Here is a 15,950-nt window from a genome sequence, read left to right as displayed (position 1 = left end):
CGTGCAAACTCCATACAAGACAGTCACCCGTGACCAGAATTGGAGCCGGGTCCCTGGCGCTGTCAGGCAGCGGTGCCAACCACTGTGCTACCGTGGTGGCACGTGGCCCACTAGACTTAGGCCCACTCCCCCACCCTGTCCCTACAACCACACCTGACATACACATCTTTGGACAATAGGGGCAATTCTAGCATGGCCAATTCACCTAACCTGCACATCCCTGCCTACTAAAGGGCAATTTTACCATGGCCAAACCTAACCTGCACGTCTTGGGACAGTAAGGCCAAATTTAGCACGGCCTTAGTGTCCAAAAGGTTAGGTGGGGTTATGGGGATAGGGTGGGGGAGTGGGCCTTGGTACAGTGCTCATTCAGAGGGTCGGTGTCAACTTAATGGGCTGAATGGCCTTCTGCACTGTAGTGATTCTGTGAATCCACCTAACCTGCACATCTTTGGACACGAAAGGGCAATTTTAGCTTTGGACTGTGAAGGGTTGAGGAGATGTGACTAATTCGGTCACTGGCGCAGACTGACTATTTGTTGTCCATTTCTGGCCTCCTGGAGCCACTTTTTAAAAAAGTTGTGGAAAACTTTTGATCAGGCGTTTGCGGGCGCCACCCCGCGCGGGCCGAGGACCCCCGCTTCCAAGATGGCGGCGGCCGCGCTGCGCGGCCTCGGACGCTGGGTTCGGGCGGCCAGTAGCGGCCTGCGGCCGGCGGGGCCCCAGCGGACGGTCCAGGCCGCCTACAACGCCCGGCGCCTGGGCCTGGACCTGAGCGGCTTCTACCTGCCGCAGGCCGGCGGCCCCGAGTGGCAGCGAGGCCCGCGGGCCCGCCGCAAGCTGTACGGCCGCTGGGGCAGCGCCTCGGGCCTGCAGGCCGACGCCCTGTGGCCCGGGCCCGGCGAGCTGCTCCAGCTGCGGCTGCACCAGGCCGAGTGGGAGCCCAGCCTGCAGCGGATGCAGAGCGACTTCCGGGCCCGCGAGCTGGAGGAGCAGAAGCAGCGGCGGGAGAGGTATGGGGGCAGTTACATTTGTGTGGCGCCTACCCCGTCCGCGGGACAGTTACCAACTCCTCCCGGGTTGGCCTGGAGCCCCCCCCCCCCCCTCCCCAGTGACCAAGCCCCAGGAGAGAAATCACCCAGGCGATTTCAGGAATATTGTTTGATTTTAATCTGTTAAAAGGTCTGTTTTACTGGTTATAAAGCTATTGAGAATGGGGGAAGGGGAGCGATTTGCCGCCTGGTCGATAGTTGGGCATCATCCCAGGTTTTTATAATCTTTATTGTCACAAGTAGGTTGTTTAGCACAGGGCTAAATCGCTGGCTTTGAAAGCAGACCAAGGCAGGCCAGCAGCACGGTTCAATTCCCGTAACAGCCTCCCCGAACAGGCGCCGGAATGTGGCGACTAGGGGCTTTTCACAGTAACTTCATTTGAAGCCTACTCGTGACAAGCGATTTTCATTTCATTTCATTTTACATTGACACCGCAATGAAGATACTGTGAAAAGCCCCCCCAAGTGTGGGATGAATCACTTTTCTTTCCTCCGTCCGTGTCACGGAGACGGGTGTGTTGGCCGACTGATGGCGGGTTAGCCGGGAGGTTTGGGGGTGGGGGGGTCAAGTTGTACTCCGAAATCTCCAGGACGGTTGGCAGTCCATAGTGCTGTGAAATCCCTACAGTGCCAGAGGAGGCTGTTTGGCCCATTGAGTCTGTGCTGACCCTCCGAAAGAGCAACCCTCCTCGCGGGGAGGGGGGGGGCAACATCTTGGGACACCAAGGGGCAATTTAGCATAGCTGATCCACCTACACTGCGCACAAATTACTTTTACAGCCTCTGCTGTCTTGTCTTTCCGAGGGTTGTCTGCACGACCAACAATCGTTTTCCACTGTTCTTCGCTGCCCGCCCCATAGAGGGCCAGTCCACGTTCTGATATTATCCATCCATCTTGGGTACTCCCCTGTGCACGTTTTCAAGCTGTTTTGCCTCGCCCGCCTCTTTCTTTTCTAAATACTCCCCCCCCCCCCCCCTGTTCGCATCATCTATCCAAAATAAGCGAGTTTCCTTGATGTCACTGCTTCAAAAACGTTCCTCTTAACTCATTTTCTTGAGCACTCGCTCATGTGTCCACTGACCGTCCCTAATATATGTCATATCCGTCTGAGTCATTTTAATTTCAAATGCTTGCACCCAAACTTCGTCACTCCAGCTTTTGTACAGTGTCACCAGCCACACAGGGGCTTTCGGAGGGTAAATTTTCATTATAATCAGGACGTTGTGACTGCTACCTACTGCAGTGTTGTCCCTGCAATCTCACTCCATTGAAATAATTATTCTGCTATTCTATTCTTGCCAAAGTGGATAAGTTCACATTTTTGTCACATTTTTCCATCTGCCAAATTTTTGCCTACTCACTCAACCTATCTATATCCCTTTGCAGACACCTTACGTCCTCCTCCCAACCTACTCCCCTACCTATCTTTGTGTCATTCGCAAATTTAGCGAATATACATTTCATCCAAATCATTGACCTCGACTGTAAATAGTTGAGGCCCCAGTACTGATCGTTGGTTACAGCACTCCACTGGCTACAGCTTGGCCATCCAAAAAATGACCTGTTTATCCTGTACTCTCTGCATCCTATTAGCTAACCAATTCTCTAACTGTGCTAATACGTTACTTCCAACACCACAAGCTCTTATTTTGTGTAGTAACAACCTTTGATGTCAGTAAGAAGTCTTACAACACCAGGTTAAAGTCCAACAGGTTTGTTTCAAACACTAGCCTTTGGAGCACTGCTCCTTCCTCAGGTGATGTTGTAAGACTTCTTACTGTGCTCACCCCAGTCCAACGCCGGCATCTCTAACATCATGGCAACCTTTGATGTGGCACCTTTTGGGAATTGAAGTACATATAATAATAATCTTTATTAGTGTCACAAGTAGGCTTACATTAACACTGCAATGAAGTTACTGTGAAAAGCTCCTGGTCGCCACACTCCGGCGCATGTTCAGGGGGAGGGAGAATTCAGGATGTCCAATTCATCTAACAGCACATCTATCGAGACTTGTGGGAGGAAACCGGAGCACCCGGAGGAAACCCATGCAGACACCGGGAGAACGTGCAGACTCTGCACAGACAGTGACCTACGCCGGGATTTAAACATGGGATCCTGGTGCAGTGAAGAAGTAGTGCTAACCACTGTGCTACCATGCCGCTTTGATTGAAATTGGGATTATTCACTAACCTTGACCCCATGAATAAGATTAAATACGTTTAATACACGCCGAATATTTCATAGTTACAGAAAATCCTTAAATCATTTATATATTAATAGGACTGTCATCAACTTCAACTGGTAAAAGCAAAATAAATATTTACACTTTGGACACAGAGGGTGCGCACGGCTCTCACACTCACTGTTGTGAGCGATCAGCTCGCTCCTCACTTCTCTCGCCCTCGCTTTACTTGCGAATCACTTCAGTCAGCCAGTGCCCACACAACGGCCCAAATTGCCTCCTTCAGTATTACTGCTGGCAGGTGAGCGATGGGCGTTGGGAAGCACAGCGGCGGGAGTGCCGCTATAGGGGAGACACCCAGTGAGGCACTGCAGGCAAAGCCCACACACATGCGATCTGAACCTTGGTGTAATCCACATTGGGAGCTGGCAAGTGCACAATGTGAATCGTGACAATGTCCGTCCCCACCAGCTGCCTCAATGAGGTGCTAACGCCGGTCTTAGCAGCAGGTGTGAAAATGTAGATCAGCAGCAATCCATTAAATCAAAGGCGAGAAAGTGCTGTGTGGTTTATTGTCGCAGTGATGATTCAGGTCTCCGCCTCGGTGACCTCTGTTCAAAGGTTTGCTTCTTTAAGGTTCGCATTAGCTGAACTCTCCTGCTAAACTTTAGGTTATTTCCACAGTCTGTGCTGCGTCTCGCTAAATGGTAAAGCTGCAAAAAAACCTCTAAACTTTTCATATTTTTCCAGCACTTTTGTCACAGTTTGTGACAGGCAAAAGAACCCAAAGACAGTTTTGTTTTACTCACTGGGTTTGCTACCATCTGGAATCCTGGTGTGCTGGAGTGGACCATTCTGCCCCTCGGGCTAGGAGCAGTAGACCATTCTTCCCTTCGAGCTAGGAGCAGGCGTTAGACCATTCTGCCCATCAACCCATTCAACTTGATCATGGCTGATCTTCTGCAACACCGCCCACCTGCACCATCCCCGTATTCCACACTGTCATTAGTATCTAGAAATCTATAGACCTCTTTGCTTCCAGAATAATCAGTGACTGGGCCTCCATGGCCCTCTGGGGTAGAAACATCCAAGGATTCACCATCCTCCCGAGTGAAGAAATTCCTCTTCTCTCAGCCCTAAATGCCCCCTCCGCCCCGCCCGAGACTGCGTCATGAGTCCTATGTACTTGAAAAGGGGAAACAAATTGTAGGGGATCGGGGGGACAGCAGCGAGGTGGGTTTAATTGGATAGCTCTTTCAAAGGAGCAACGCAAGTATGAAAGTCGAGTGAGCGTCACCAGTGTTGCAGGAGTCTTATCCGGACCTTCCCACCTCGCCCCATATTCCGGCTGGGATCTGCGGGTTCCGGAGACGGCGGTCTCGCTATGTTCATTTTGGCTTTGTTACTGGGTGTAAAGATGAATGAAAACACTTTTTTGGTGGCACGGTAGCACAGTGGTTAGCACCGTTGCTTCACAACGCCAGGGACCCGGGTTCAATTTCCGGCTTGGGTCGCCCCCCCCCCCCCCCGTGTCTGCGCGGGTTTCCTCCGGGGGCTCCGATTTCCTCCCACAAGTCCCGAAAGACGTGCTGGTTAGGTGAATAGGACATTCTGAATTCTCCCTCTGTGTACCCGAACAGGTGCCGGAATGTGGCAACTTGGGGCTTTTCACAGTAACTCCATTGCAGTGTTAGTGTAAGCCGACTTGTGGCACTAATAAAGATAATTATTATATGTACTTGGATTCCCAAAAGGTGCCACATCAAAGGTTACTACACAAAATAAAAGCCCGTGGTGCAGGAGGTATCATATTAGCAGAGATTATTATTATCATCACTGTCAGCCGTGAACGGGATCACGCGGCCAACCAAGCTGCTTTCATTGTCCTGGGTGTTTAACACACATTCATTAAAAACTTGAGTTCATAGAGATTCTTCAAGGCGGCAGAATGAGATTCTGAGACCCTTCACATTACATTATCAATTGATCTATGAAAGAAAATACTTGTGTTGGGATAGGTAGTAGGTTTTTAGAGAGAGACTGAGAGGTTTGGGGAGGGAATTTCAGAGCTCGAGACCCTAGGCAGCTGATGGCACGGCCGTCAATGGTGGAGGGAAGGGAATCAGATAGAGGAGACTGTGAATCTCTCTCTGACATGTGTGATCACGATGTAATATCTTCCTCCTTTCTCTCTTTCCCCCCCCCCCCCCCCCCCCCAATATCCACAGGCAAAAGCTGATTGCAGCGAACATGGCCAAGATGCCCAAGATGGTTGAAGACTGGAGGCGGGAGAAGCGGGAGCTGAAGGCCAAGCAGAGGGAGGAGAAGCTGCGCCGTGAGCGCCTGCTGTCGGAGGCCAGGGAGCGTTTCGGCTACAGCATCGACCCGCGGAGCGCCAAGTTTCAGGAGATGGTGAAGGAGCTGGAGAAAGAGGAGAAGAAGAAACGCAAGCTGATGAAGAGGCGGCGGAGGGAAGAGGGTGCGGGGGGCGAGGCGAGGGCAGCGTCAGCAGCAGACACCTCCTAGGCTGATTGTGTTTACATTGCCAGGCATCGGGGGGGGGGGGCTCTGCAGCCGGTGTTCGTCATCTGATTGAAAGGGCTTGAATGAAATGTGAGGAGTGTGTAACGTGAGTGTGAAGTGTGTCAATCCTAGTAACTCGGATATTCTGACTTTAAATATTTGTCATTGACACTGGCGAGGTCACGTTCACTGTCTGGTCACCCTGGCTTCGGGGGCTGTCTCTGTGTGGATTTTGTTTTGTTCAGTGGCCTCGGGAGGCTATTAAAGAATCGACCGTCCAACGTTAGACTGGAGTGTTCTGTCGTAATGGTCTGGGCTGGCAGATTCCCCTCCCCTCGGAGTCATCCGTGAAACCAGTTGGACTCTTACTGCCCACGCTCCATCTTTCTCGGACACCGGCTGTGACACCGGGGCTCCCACATTTCCCAGGTTTATTTCTGGAATTGAATTCCACAATGGGGATCCCCCCCCCCCCCCTCACTTCTCATCCGTTTGCTAAAACCACTCAAGGGTAGGGCGGATGTTCAAATGGTCTTCAGTGACAACACTCAAAGAGATCATTAACCAAATATCCATTTTATTCTGAAAGTTAATTGACATAAATTAAAATGATTTGATTTTAATCCATTTTGAAATAATGCTGTATAAAATTCTTGTACTTGGTACACGCAACACTCTGCTAAATCACCTGTAAATTTGCACTGTTGCAGTTCAGGTAAGATGAAGGGTTTTTTTAAAAAACCGGTGCAGTGCCCAGAGCAGGTTCAGTAATGGTCTTGGGCTGACTGCTCGGTGGGGGGGGGAACGTAGAGACATAGAAACTAGGAGCGGAATTAGGTCATTCAGCAACTTTGAGCCTGCTCCGCCATTCAGTATGATCATGGCTGATTCTCCATCCCAACGCCGTATTCCCGCTATCTTTCCCACACCCCTTGATGCCATTAAAATCTAAAAATCTACTGGCGTTGTTTGCAATTAAGATCCAACAAGATACTCGGGATAAAATTGAGCACAATAGCCTTCCCAGTTTAAACGCGAGGTTTGACGGACTTGCATTAAAAGAGTGAATGCCATTAAACGCTTTGGAGCACAGTCAGAGAGGGCAGCCTCCCTGAATCTAGAGCTGCCAGAGTTGGTACCCTGGCCAAGCCCAGTAAGGACCGAGACTCGGAATACCACAGCTTGAATTGCAAATGGAAATAGATTTATTAATCTCAAGCATCCCCAATCAGAGAGGTGGAAAAACGGACTTTTCAAATGAATAATACTTCTGATTTCCAGTTTACGACCTGGGAGTGGAGCCCATGGTGAGGGAGTGCTTTATATTCTTTCACAGCATGTGGACGTCACTGGCTGTCAGCATTTATTCCCCATCCCGAATTGCCCTCGAGAAGGTGGTGGTGAGCCGCCTTAAACCCGCTCAGGCCCCCCATGATGTAGGTACACCCACAGTGCTGTTAGGGAGGGAGTTCCAAGATTTCAACCCAGCGCCAGCGAAGGAGCAGGCGGTAAATTCCCCAAGTTGGGAGTGGCTCGGAGGGGAATTTGCAGGTGGAGGTATTCCCGTTCCTCTGCTGCCCCTTGCCCTTCTAAATGGTAGAGGGCGCAGGTATGGAAGGTGCGGTCGAAGTTCCTGCAGTGCACCTTGTAGAGGGTACACACGGCTGCCACTCTGCTTCAGTGGTGGTGGAATGCTGAAGGTGGGGGACGGGGGTGCCAATCTAGCAGGGATGCTTTGTCCTGGATGGTGTCGAACTCGGGAGTATTGCTGGAGCTGCGCTCATCCGGACAAGTGGAGAATCTGCTGCCTCCCTTTTCCCAAAGGGATGCTGTGCCTCAACTGGAATGGGGAGTGAATGAATGGCGCAGCGTAGCAATTAATTCTAGAAACCGGTTTCATTTTCCAAGATTAAACAGCAAATCCTCTGCCCAAACTATTTAAACCCATTCACCAGCCAGAACCAAATCATTCATCTCTATAAAACTCAAGAGGAGTTAGCTGTTCCACAGTTTGGAGAGAGGGGGGGGGGGGAAATGAGTGAATCAAGACAGTACAGCATTCACATTTCAATGTAAAGCGCATTGAGAATGTTGAATGTAAAGTAACTTGCGAGGGAAGGTTTATTAATTATCTCAATCTCCGTCCACTTCAAGGAACAGCCCATCTCGGGGATCACACGCCTCTTAAAAAAAGTACTCATTCTAAATTACATCAAAGTAAACATTAAACGAACAAAGTTACACTAGCAAGGTTGACCTCTAACCCCTGCGGTTGACGCTGAAAGGCCTCCCAACGCTCGGAAAACGCTTGTGACAGACCGCATCGACCGACAACAAACTGAAAAATCACCAAGCTCTTTTGGGTACGTCTTCCGGCAGCCATTCCGTCATCTCGATTTGATGCCTTGCAGTGAGAAGGCATCTCGCTTTCCATTTGACAGTTACGACCTTTGACAGTTACGACCTGTGACATTTTCTAGGCCCCCTCCTCCTCCCACCCACCCCCCCCCGAGAAACATAATCGCAAGGAAAATAGGCCCTGTGGTTCGAATTAAATGTGGCAGCTTGCTTCGTCGCCACAGCAACACTTTCCAACCTCTTCCCCACCCTCCCATCCCAGAATCCAAAAGAGCAGAGGGACAATTTTTGTTTTTACGAGTCTTAGCCTGGGCAGAACAGCTTCCCCCAGGCTCAAATGCTCCACTACGTAAAATTTCAATCCCCCCCGTCCCATCCCGCACCCACAGATATTCCCGGGGTGTAAGCATTTCCGTTCATTTTTAACTCCTTCCCCATCAAACCCCCAACCCACTCGAGTCCTCCATTGTTCTTTTACACTGTGTCGGGGGTTCACCGCTTCCCCTCTATAGAGCGGTCACTTCAAACCCATTCTCGTCTTTTTCCGCCTTGAGTTTGGAGAGAGCAGCATGTATTCGGAAAAGCGTCCTGGACTCCATGGAATAGTCCTTGTAGTTTTGCCTGGGGAGAGAGAGAGAGGGGGGGAGAGAGCAGAGTTATGGGGAAAATGGAAAAGGCCCTCCAACCAAACCACTCCCAGAAATAGGCCAATAAGTCCTCTCTGGATTCAGAGTCCCAATCCATGTCCGTAGAATCCCCATGGGCACAGAAGGAGGCCATTGGGGTCTGCACCGACCTTCTGAACCGACGTAGGCCCACTCTTTTGCCCTATCGCCGCAACCCCACCGAACCTGCACATCTTTGGACTGTGGGAGGAAACCGGAGCACCCGGAGGAAACCCACTCAGACACGGGGAGAACATGCAACCTCCACATGGAATCGCCCAAGGCCAGAATTGAACCCAGGTCCCTGGCGCTGTGAGTCAGCAGTGCTAACCACTGTGCTGCCCCAACATGTTAGGGGCTCAGGACTCCTGCCTTTGCATAAGAAGGTTGTAGGTTCAAACCTCACCCCACTGGCTTAAGGGCCAAAATCGAAACGCTCCCGGGTGGAGGGAGTGCTACACTGTCGGAGGGATTGTCTTTTGGGTGAGATGTTGAATCTAGGCCTCATCTGCTCTCTCGGGGACTTATGAAAGATCCAAGGGCATCAACCTCAAAGGTGAGTTCTTCCCCCAGTACCAACGTCATTAGAAACAGATTCATCTGGTTATTATCCCTTTCCTGTCCGTGGGATCCTGCTGTGCGCAAAATTGGCTTCCACCATTGACCACATTGCGAGACCACTCCACTGGTTGCAAAACACCTTGGCGATGTCCTGCAGTCGGGTAAGTCGCTATACAAATGCAAGCCTGTCTTTTATCCTGTCATTTGGGCTGTTTTAGAACCAGAGAAAAGTTACGGTGCAGAGCGAGGCCATTCAGCCTGTCCTGTCTGTGCCAGCCCAAAAAAGCGAAGAGACAAAAGAAACCCGCCAGTCATTTTAATCCCACTTTCTAATGGAACAGTTCGGAGAATCCATGGCAACTCTTTTTGCTCACAGAATAGTCGATACATTGGACAATAGGAGGCCTTGCGGCCCGCTTTGCCATTCGTCATTCAGTACCTCGGCCCGACACCCCCCCCCGAATGAAGGAAAGAACAAACATGCATTTGTATAGCACCTGCCTCTACCTCGGGACGCCCCCCGAGGCGCTTTACTGTCAATGGCTTGGCGTAACCGGAGAACCATTTACAACCCTTCGAAAACCCTGAGCTGGAGACCCCGCTAGGTGCCAGATATCACCAGAGAGTCGGGGTTCACCAGCACACACTTTTCACAAAATAAAATGTCTCGGCAGATTAACGAGCTACAATCTGGTTTCCTCCCACAGTCCAAAGGTTTGGTTAGCACAAGTTCTGAAGTGCAGGCATGCGAAGAGGTGAAAATCTTCAAGAAGGAGTCTCCCAGTTTTTAATAGTTATCATTTGTGCTGTTACAAATGATAAAGTGCCAGACTGACACTCCAGTGTAGTGCTGTGGGAGTGCTGCACTGTCTGAGGTGCCTTTCGCATGTGCCCGATGGATGTTGAAGATTCCCAGCAACTATTTCAATGGCGCAGGTAGGTTTTCCCCGGTCGATATTTATCCATCTACTAACATCAGAACACACAGTGGTTAGCACTGGGGCAGCACGGTAGCATTGTGGATAGCACAATTGCTTCACAGCTCCAGGGTCCCAGGTTCGATTCCCGGCTTGGGTCACTGTCTGTGCGGAGTCTGCACGTTCTCCCCGTGTGTGCGTGGGTTTCCTCCGGGTGCTCCGGTTTCCTCCCACAGTCCAAAGATGTGCAGGTTAGATGGATTGGCCATGCTAAATTGTCCTTAGTGTCCAAAATTGCCCTTCGTGTTGGGTGGGGTTACTGGGTTATGGGGATAGGGTGGGGTTGTGGACTTGGATAGGGTGCTCTTTCCAAGAGCTGGTGCAGACTCGATGGGCCGAATGGCATCCTTCTGCACTGTAAATTCTATGACTCTATCTATAGCACCAGGCACCTGGGTTCAATTCTGACCTCAGGTGACTGTGCGGAGACTGCATGTTCTCCCCATGTCTGCGTGGGTTTCCTCCGGGTGCTCTGGTTTCCTCCCACAGTCCAAAGATCTGCAGGTTAGGTGGGTTGGCCGTCTTTAACCATTGGCTAAATTGGCCCTTAGTGCCCAATTGTTAGGAGGTGCTACGAGGATAGGGTAGGGTGCTCGTTCGGAGGGTCGGTGCCGACTCGATAGGCCGAATGTTCCTGTGATCTTTCTGTGTTCAATTTTGCTGTCAAGCTTACTACATTATAAGAGCAACTGCACTTTAAAATATCCTGTACAGGCCTGTCAGGCGATGCAATCTCTACGGAACATAGAATACGATGCTGATCACAGCAAGGAGAAGTCACGTTTAACTCAAAGCGGTAACTCTTTCTCTCCAGAGATGCTGCCTGACTTGCTGAGTGGGTGGGGTGGGGCCGCATCAGTTCGTGGGGAGACCGATTTGCAACTTCTTTTCAAATAAATTAGCCAATTCATTTTTTCTAATTAAAGGGCAATTTAGCGTGGCCAATCCACCCACCCTGCACATCTTTGGGTTGTGGGGGCGAAACCCAGGCAAACACGGGGGGAATGTGCAAACTCCACACGGACAGTGACCCAGAGCCGGGATTCGAACCTGGGACCTCAGCGCCCTGAGGCAGCAATGCTAATCACTGACTTGCAACTGTTTAATGTCCGCCTGAGTTTTCAGTATCGGGGCCTCGACTTGCTATTCCCGAATCAGCTTCGATTGGCCCTAAATTCGGGGCAGAAGGTAGTGGGTTTGAATAGATGAGCAGACAGCGCCACCTAGTGTAAAACCAGCTAAAGTGCAATAATTGCCCCCATTTTATCCGTTCGCCTGTTTTCTGACCCTCTTGTTGGGGTGTTGGTCTATGGATACCTGTCTCTAGTGGTCTACAAAAGAGGACCAGAGGTCCCTAGACTTTGGACGAGGCCGCAATCTTTGCCTACATGTGACTCCAGACCCGCAGCAACGCAGTTGGCTCTTAACTGTCCCTCGCACGCCACTCAGTTCAATTAGGGTTGGGCAACAGATGCCGGCCCAGCCGAATAACACCCACAAAAGGAATTAAGGCGAAAGTACTCACTTTGCTCGCCTCAGCCACTTAATGGCTTCGTCTTTTCTTGCCTGTTGTATAAAGAGAAGACTGAGTTCCAGAAGTGCGTTTGGAATCAAGTAGTGGTCATATTTAATGTTCTTCTCACTGTCGACAAAGGGTGGGGAAGATTAGCCCCATCGTTCTACAGCGGCGACCACACACACGCCCTCTTTCCCAACACACTTGCACTCACTTGTGGTATATGTAGACAAAGCACTGCTCGGCTTCCAAGACCTTTCCCAAATGCCTCAAGCACAAGCCCTTCAAGAGTTTGACCACGCATTTGTCGTCAGTCAGGTATTCGTTAGCTAGGGGGTTAAGAGCAGGCCATTAGTCTGATAGAGCATGACTCGAAGCGAAGGCTCGCGGGATCTGAACCGGGCTTCTGCTCGGCGGACTGTGCTCGCTCCCGACTCTCGCTGAGGCACAGATTTTACAGGCTTCCCACTTTTATTTGGGGAACGTGCGACCGGGCAGGGTTGGAAAGGCCGTTCTTTTACGGGAAAGAACGATTCAGCCCATCCATCCCTTTGGCTTCCAGCCGCTCAATTGGCCGTCCTCTTGCCTCAAGGATCATGGGCTCAATTGGAAGCTTGAGCACAAAATCTAGGCGGACACTCCCAGCGCAGCGCTGAGGGGAGGGAGTGCTGCATTGTCTGAGGTACCACTTTGCAGGTGAGGCATGGGCCATCTCAGGCGGGCTCGAAAGATCCCATGGTTCTATTTAGAGCAGAGGGAACTGTACTTTTAATCTAACTAGAACGTTGTTGTTAACCTGATTTCTGAAGTCCACATCTGACACCCTTCTCGGCCCCCCAGTTGGGTTTAGATTGCTGAGGCAGCGTTCAAAGAATCTCGTGTGTGAAGACGTTTGCTTTTCATTGGCTTAGCTCTAAACTGAGACGTGCTGCCTGCTTTCAATTTCCACCCTCTAGATAGACCACTGTCATACCGGTGCCAAAGAAGAACCAGGCAACGTGCCTCAACGACTACCATCTGGAGGCCCTGACACCTATCATTATGAAGTGCTTCAAGGCACATCAATTCCACACTTCCAGAATGTCCTGATCCACTGCAGTTCGCATACCGTCACAATCGGTCCACAGCAGATGCTCTCTCCCTGGCCCTACACTCATCCCTGGAGCATCTCGACAACAAGAACTCCTCCGTCAGACGTCTGTTCATTGCCTACAGCTCCGCCTTCAACATCATAATCCCAGCCAAGCTCATATCCAAACTCCAACACCTAGGACTTGGCTCTTCCCTCTGCAACTGGATCCTCGGCTTCCTGACCCATAGACCACAATCAGTAAAGATAAACAACATCTCCTCCACGATAGTCCTCAACACCAGGGCCCCACAAGACTGCGTACTTAGCCCCCTATTATACTCCCTATACACACAAGACCGTGCAGGAAAATTCGGCTCCAACTACATGTTTGCTGATGATATGATCGTAGTGTGTCAGATCTCGAACAACAATGAGTCAGAGCACAGGAGCGAGATAGAGAACCTAGTAACATGGTTCAACGACAATAATCTCCCTCTCAATGTCAGCAAAACGAAGGAGCTGGTCATCAACTTCAGGAAGTGAAGTGTCATACACACCCCTGTCTGCATCAATGGTACCAAGGTGGAGATGGTTGACAGCTTCAAATTCCTAAGTGTAAACATCACCAACAATCTGTCCTGGTCCACCCACATTGACGCTACGACCAAGAAAGCACAACAGCGCCAATACTCCCTCAGGAAACTGAGGAAATTCATCATGTCCACATTGACTCTTACCAACGTTCACAGATGCACCATAGAAAGCATCCTATCGGGCTGCATCACAGCCTGGTATGGCAACTGCTCGGCCCAGGACCGCAAGAAACTTCAGAGAGTCGTGAACACAGCCCAGTCCATCACGCAAATCCGCCTCCCATCCATTGACTCTGTCTACACCTCTCACTGCCTGGGGAAAGCGGGCAGCATAATCAAAGACCCCTCCCACCCGGCTTACTCACTCTTCCATCGGGCAGGAGATACAAAAGTCTGAGAACACGCACGAACAGATTCAAAAACAGCTGCTGTTACCAGACTCCTGATTGGACTGAACTGATCTCTACTCATCTACTCTACTGTTCTAGCACTACGCTCGGTATGCTTCACCCGATGTCTGTGTCTATGTGTTTACATTGTGTATTTATGTATATCCTGTGTTAATTTGTCATGTACGGAACTATCTGGACCGTACGCAGAACAATATTTTTTATTGCACCTCGATATACATGACAAATCTGAATCTAAATCTTTATTCTGTCATGGGTTGTGAGCATCGCTTTCCAGGCCAGCATTTACTGCACTTCCCTAATTAGCCTTGAGCTGAATGGCTCGTTGGGCCATTTCAGAGGGGCTGTGGGCCTGGAGTCAAATGTAGGCCAGACTGGGTACGGGCGACAGATTTCCTTCGATGATCAAGAGCGAGATGTGTTACCAGGACAATCAGTGATTTTATTTACTTTATCCCCTAGTGCCCAAAAAGGTTAGGTGGGGTTACTGGATTACGGGGATAGTGCGGAAAGAACAGGAGAGTGGGACTCTCCGGATTGCTCTTTGAAACTGCCGGCACAGACTCAATGGGCCGAATGGCCTCCTTCGACAATCCATGGTTGGACGTTCAAGCACTGTTCTTGGTCCAGAGCACTGGTAAATCGGCACGGGAAGATTTTGAGAGGCTGTTTCCCCTCAAAGGAGGAGTCCAGAAGGAGAATAAGGGGCCTCCCATTTAAAACGGAGTTGAGGAGGCATTTTGAGTCAGCCTTCGAAAGTCAGGGGGAGCTGTGGGTCATTAAATATATTCAAGGCGGACTTTTGATCTACACGGGACACCAAGGGTGACAGGCAGGAAGGTGGAGTAAAGACACAGTCAGACCTGCCATGATCTTATTGACTGGCAGAACAAGCTCAAAGGGGCTGAATGGCCTCCCCTGCTCCCATCTCCTATAATCTTATGAGTGCGACACAGTTGGATAGTCCACCAATGCCACATTGGCTGGGCCTTTATCCCATATTCTATTGGGTGGGATCTTGCCGTGCGTCAATTGGCTGCTTGCCAAAATAAGACAAAGGGCACTTCGGACAGTTCACTGAATGTAAAGCATTTTCCAGCATCTAAAAGAGACAAAGCAAGGTGTGAACTGTAGGGTGTTCAGTACATACGTGCTGCCTGTTCCAGCACTGCCTCGGCTTCGCTGATCGTTCCCAGCATCTCCTCCGTCAGCTCCCGTTGTTTGCCAATGACTGCAAAGCCGTTCCACATGTACATGATCTCCTATTGATGCAAGAGAGAGAGGCAGAGGGGGACTCAGTTTCTCAGAGGCTTCTTGTCCCTGCGATGGTTCGATTAAAGTGTGTCTGGTAACATGGAACATACAGAGCAGAAAGTGGCCATTCGGCCCATCGAGTCTGCACTGACCCACTTAAGCCCTCACTTCCACCTTATCCCCGTAACCCAATAACCCCATCTAACCTTTTTGGTCACTAAGGGCAATTTATCACGGCCAATCCACCTAACCTGCACGTCTTTGGACAGTGGGAGGAAACCGGAGCACCCGGAGGAAACCCATGCAGACAAGGTGCAGACTCCGCACAGACATTGACCCAGCGGGGAATTGAACCTGGGACCCTGGCGCTGTGAAGCCAGAGTGCTATCCACTTGTGCTACTGTGCTGCCCATTTGATCAATGCTCACTCTGTAACTGATCTATGCTCACCGTGCTCGATTGGTTAAGCCTGGGTGTGGACTCAGAGCAAAGCAAGCAGACACCACAGAAGTGACTAGAAACTGAGTTGTAAGCGTGGGCGTGGACATTTTGTAATTGCAAAGATATGTTAAAACCTTTGTAAACCTTTTGCACGCTTAGAAACTAGTGTCAACTCTGCATTGCTTGGAGATGTATGACATACACAACTGTCCCCATGTAGCTGTAGATACATCCCAAGGAGCCATAGATTAATAGTTATTCAGTGGCACAGAACGGGAGAAATGCTGGGGGGAAGGAGAGACGGGCAATCAAATCCTCTCATCTTGCGCACATTCCGACAGT

General features: G+C 50.4%; 2 protein-coding genes across 2 annotated transcripts in view; one reads left to right on the top strand and one right to left on the bottom strand.

Moving 5' to 3' along the window:
- The first annotated feature begins 633 nt into the window (after positions 1-633).
- On the top strand, positions 634-6,047 carry gadd45gip1 (growth arrest and DNA-damage-inducible, gamma interacting protein 1). The gene is made up of 2 exons (XM_038784704.1): positions 634-1,013; positions 5,467-6,047. The coding sequence occupies exons 1-2, from the start codon at positions 649-651 to the stop codon at positions 5,762-5,764; spliced, it is 663 nt and encodes a 220-aa protein (XP_038640632.1). The 5' UTR covers positions 634-648; the 3' UTR covers positions 5,765-6,047.
- A 2,224-nt stretch (positions 6,048-8,271) lies between these two features.
- The window catches only part of zgc:158403 (tetratricopeptide repeat protein 39A), an 89,288-nt gene continuing 81,609 nt past the window's right edge, over positions 8,272-15,950 (bottom strand). The window contains exons 15-18 of the mRNA XM_038784703.1: positions 15,064-15,175; positions 12,053-12,167; positions 11,848-11,964; positions 8,272-8,740 (exon numbers count right to left, since the gene is read on the bottom strand). Of these exons, the coding sequence (XP_038640631.1) occupies positions 8,626-8,740; positions 11,848-11,964; positions 12,053-12,167; positions 15,064-15,175 (459 nt within the window). The 3' untranslated portion in view covers positions 8,272-8,625. The remainder of the gene's footprint in view (positions 8,741-11,847; positions 11,965-12,052; positions 12,168-15,063; positions 15,176-15,950) is intronic.

Source organism: Scyliorhinus canicula, chromosome 25 (genome assembly GCF_902713615.1).
Source record: "Scyliorhinus canicula chromosome 25, sScyCan1.1, whole genome shotgun sequence".
NCBI lineage: Eukaryota > Metazoa > Chordata > Chondrichthyes > Carcharhiniformes > Scyliorhinidae > Scyliorhinus > Scyliorhinus canicula.
The sequence above is the reverse complement of the archived record's forward strand: the minus strand, read 5'-3'. Positions and strand labels throughout refer to the sequence as shown.

What these genes read in the sequence shown, in the direction of transcription:
- gadd45gip1 (XM_038784704.1), top strand. Translation starts at nt 649, where the DNA reads ATGGCGGCGGCCGCGCTGCGCGGCCTCGGACGCTGGGTTCGGGCGGCC. An exon ending in CAGAAGCAGCGGCGGGAGAG is followed by an intron (nt 1,014 to 5,466) that starts GTATGGGGGCAG and finishes CAATATCCACAG; the next exon opens with GCAAAAGCTGATTGCAGCGA.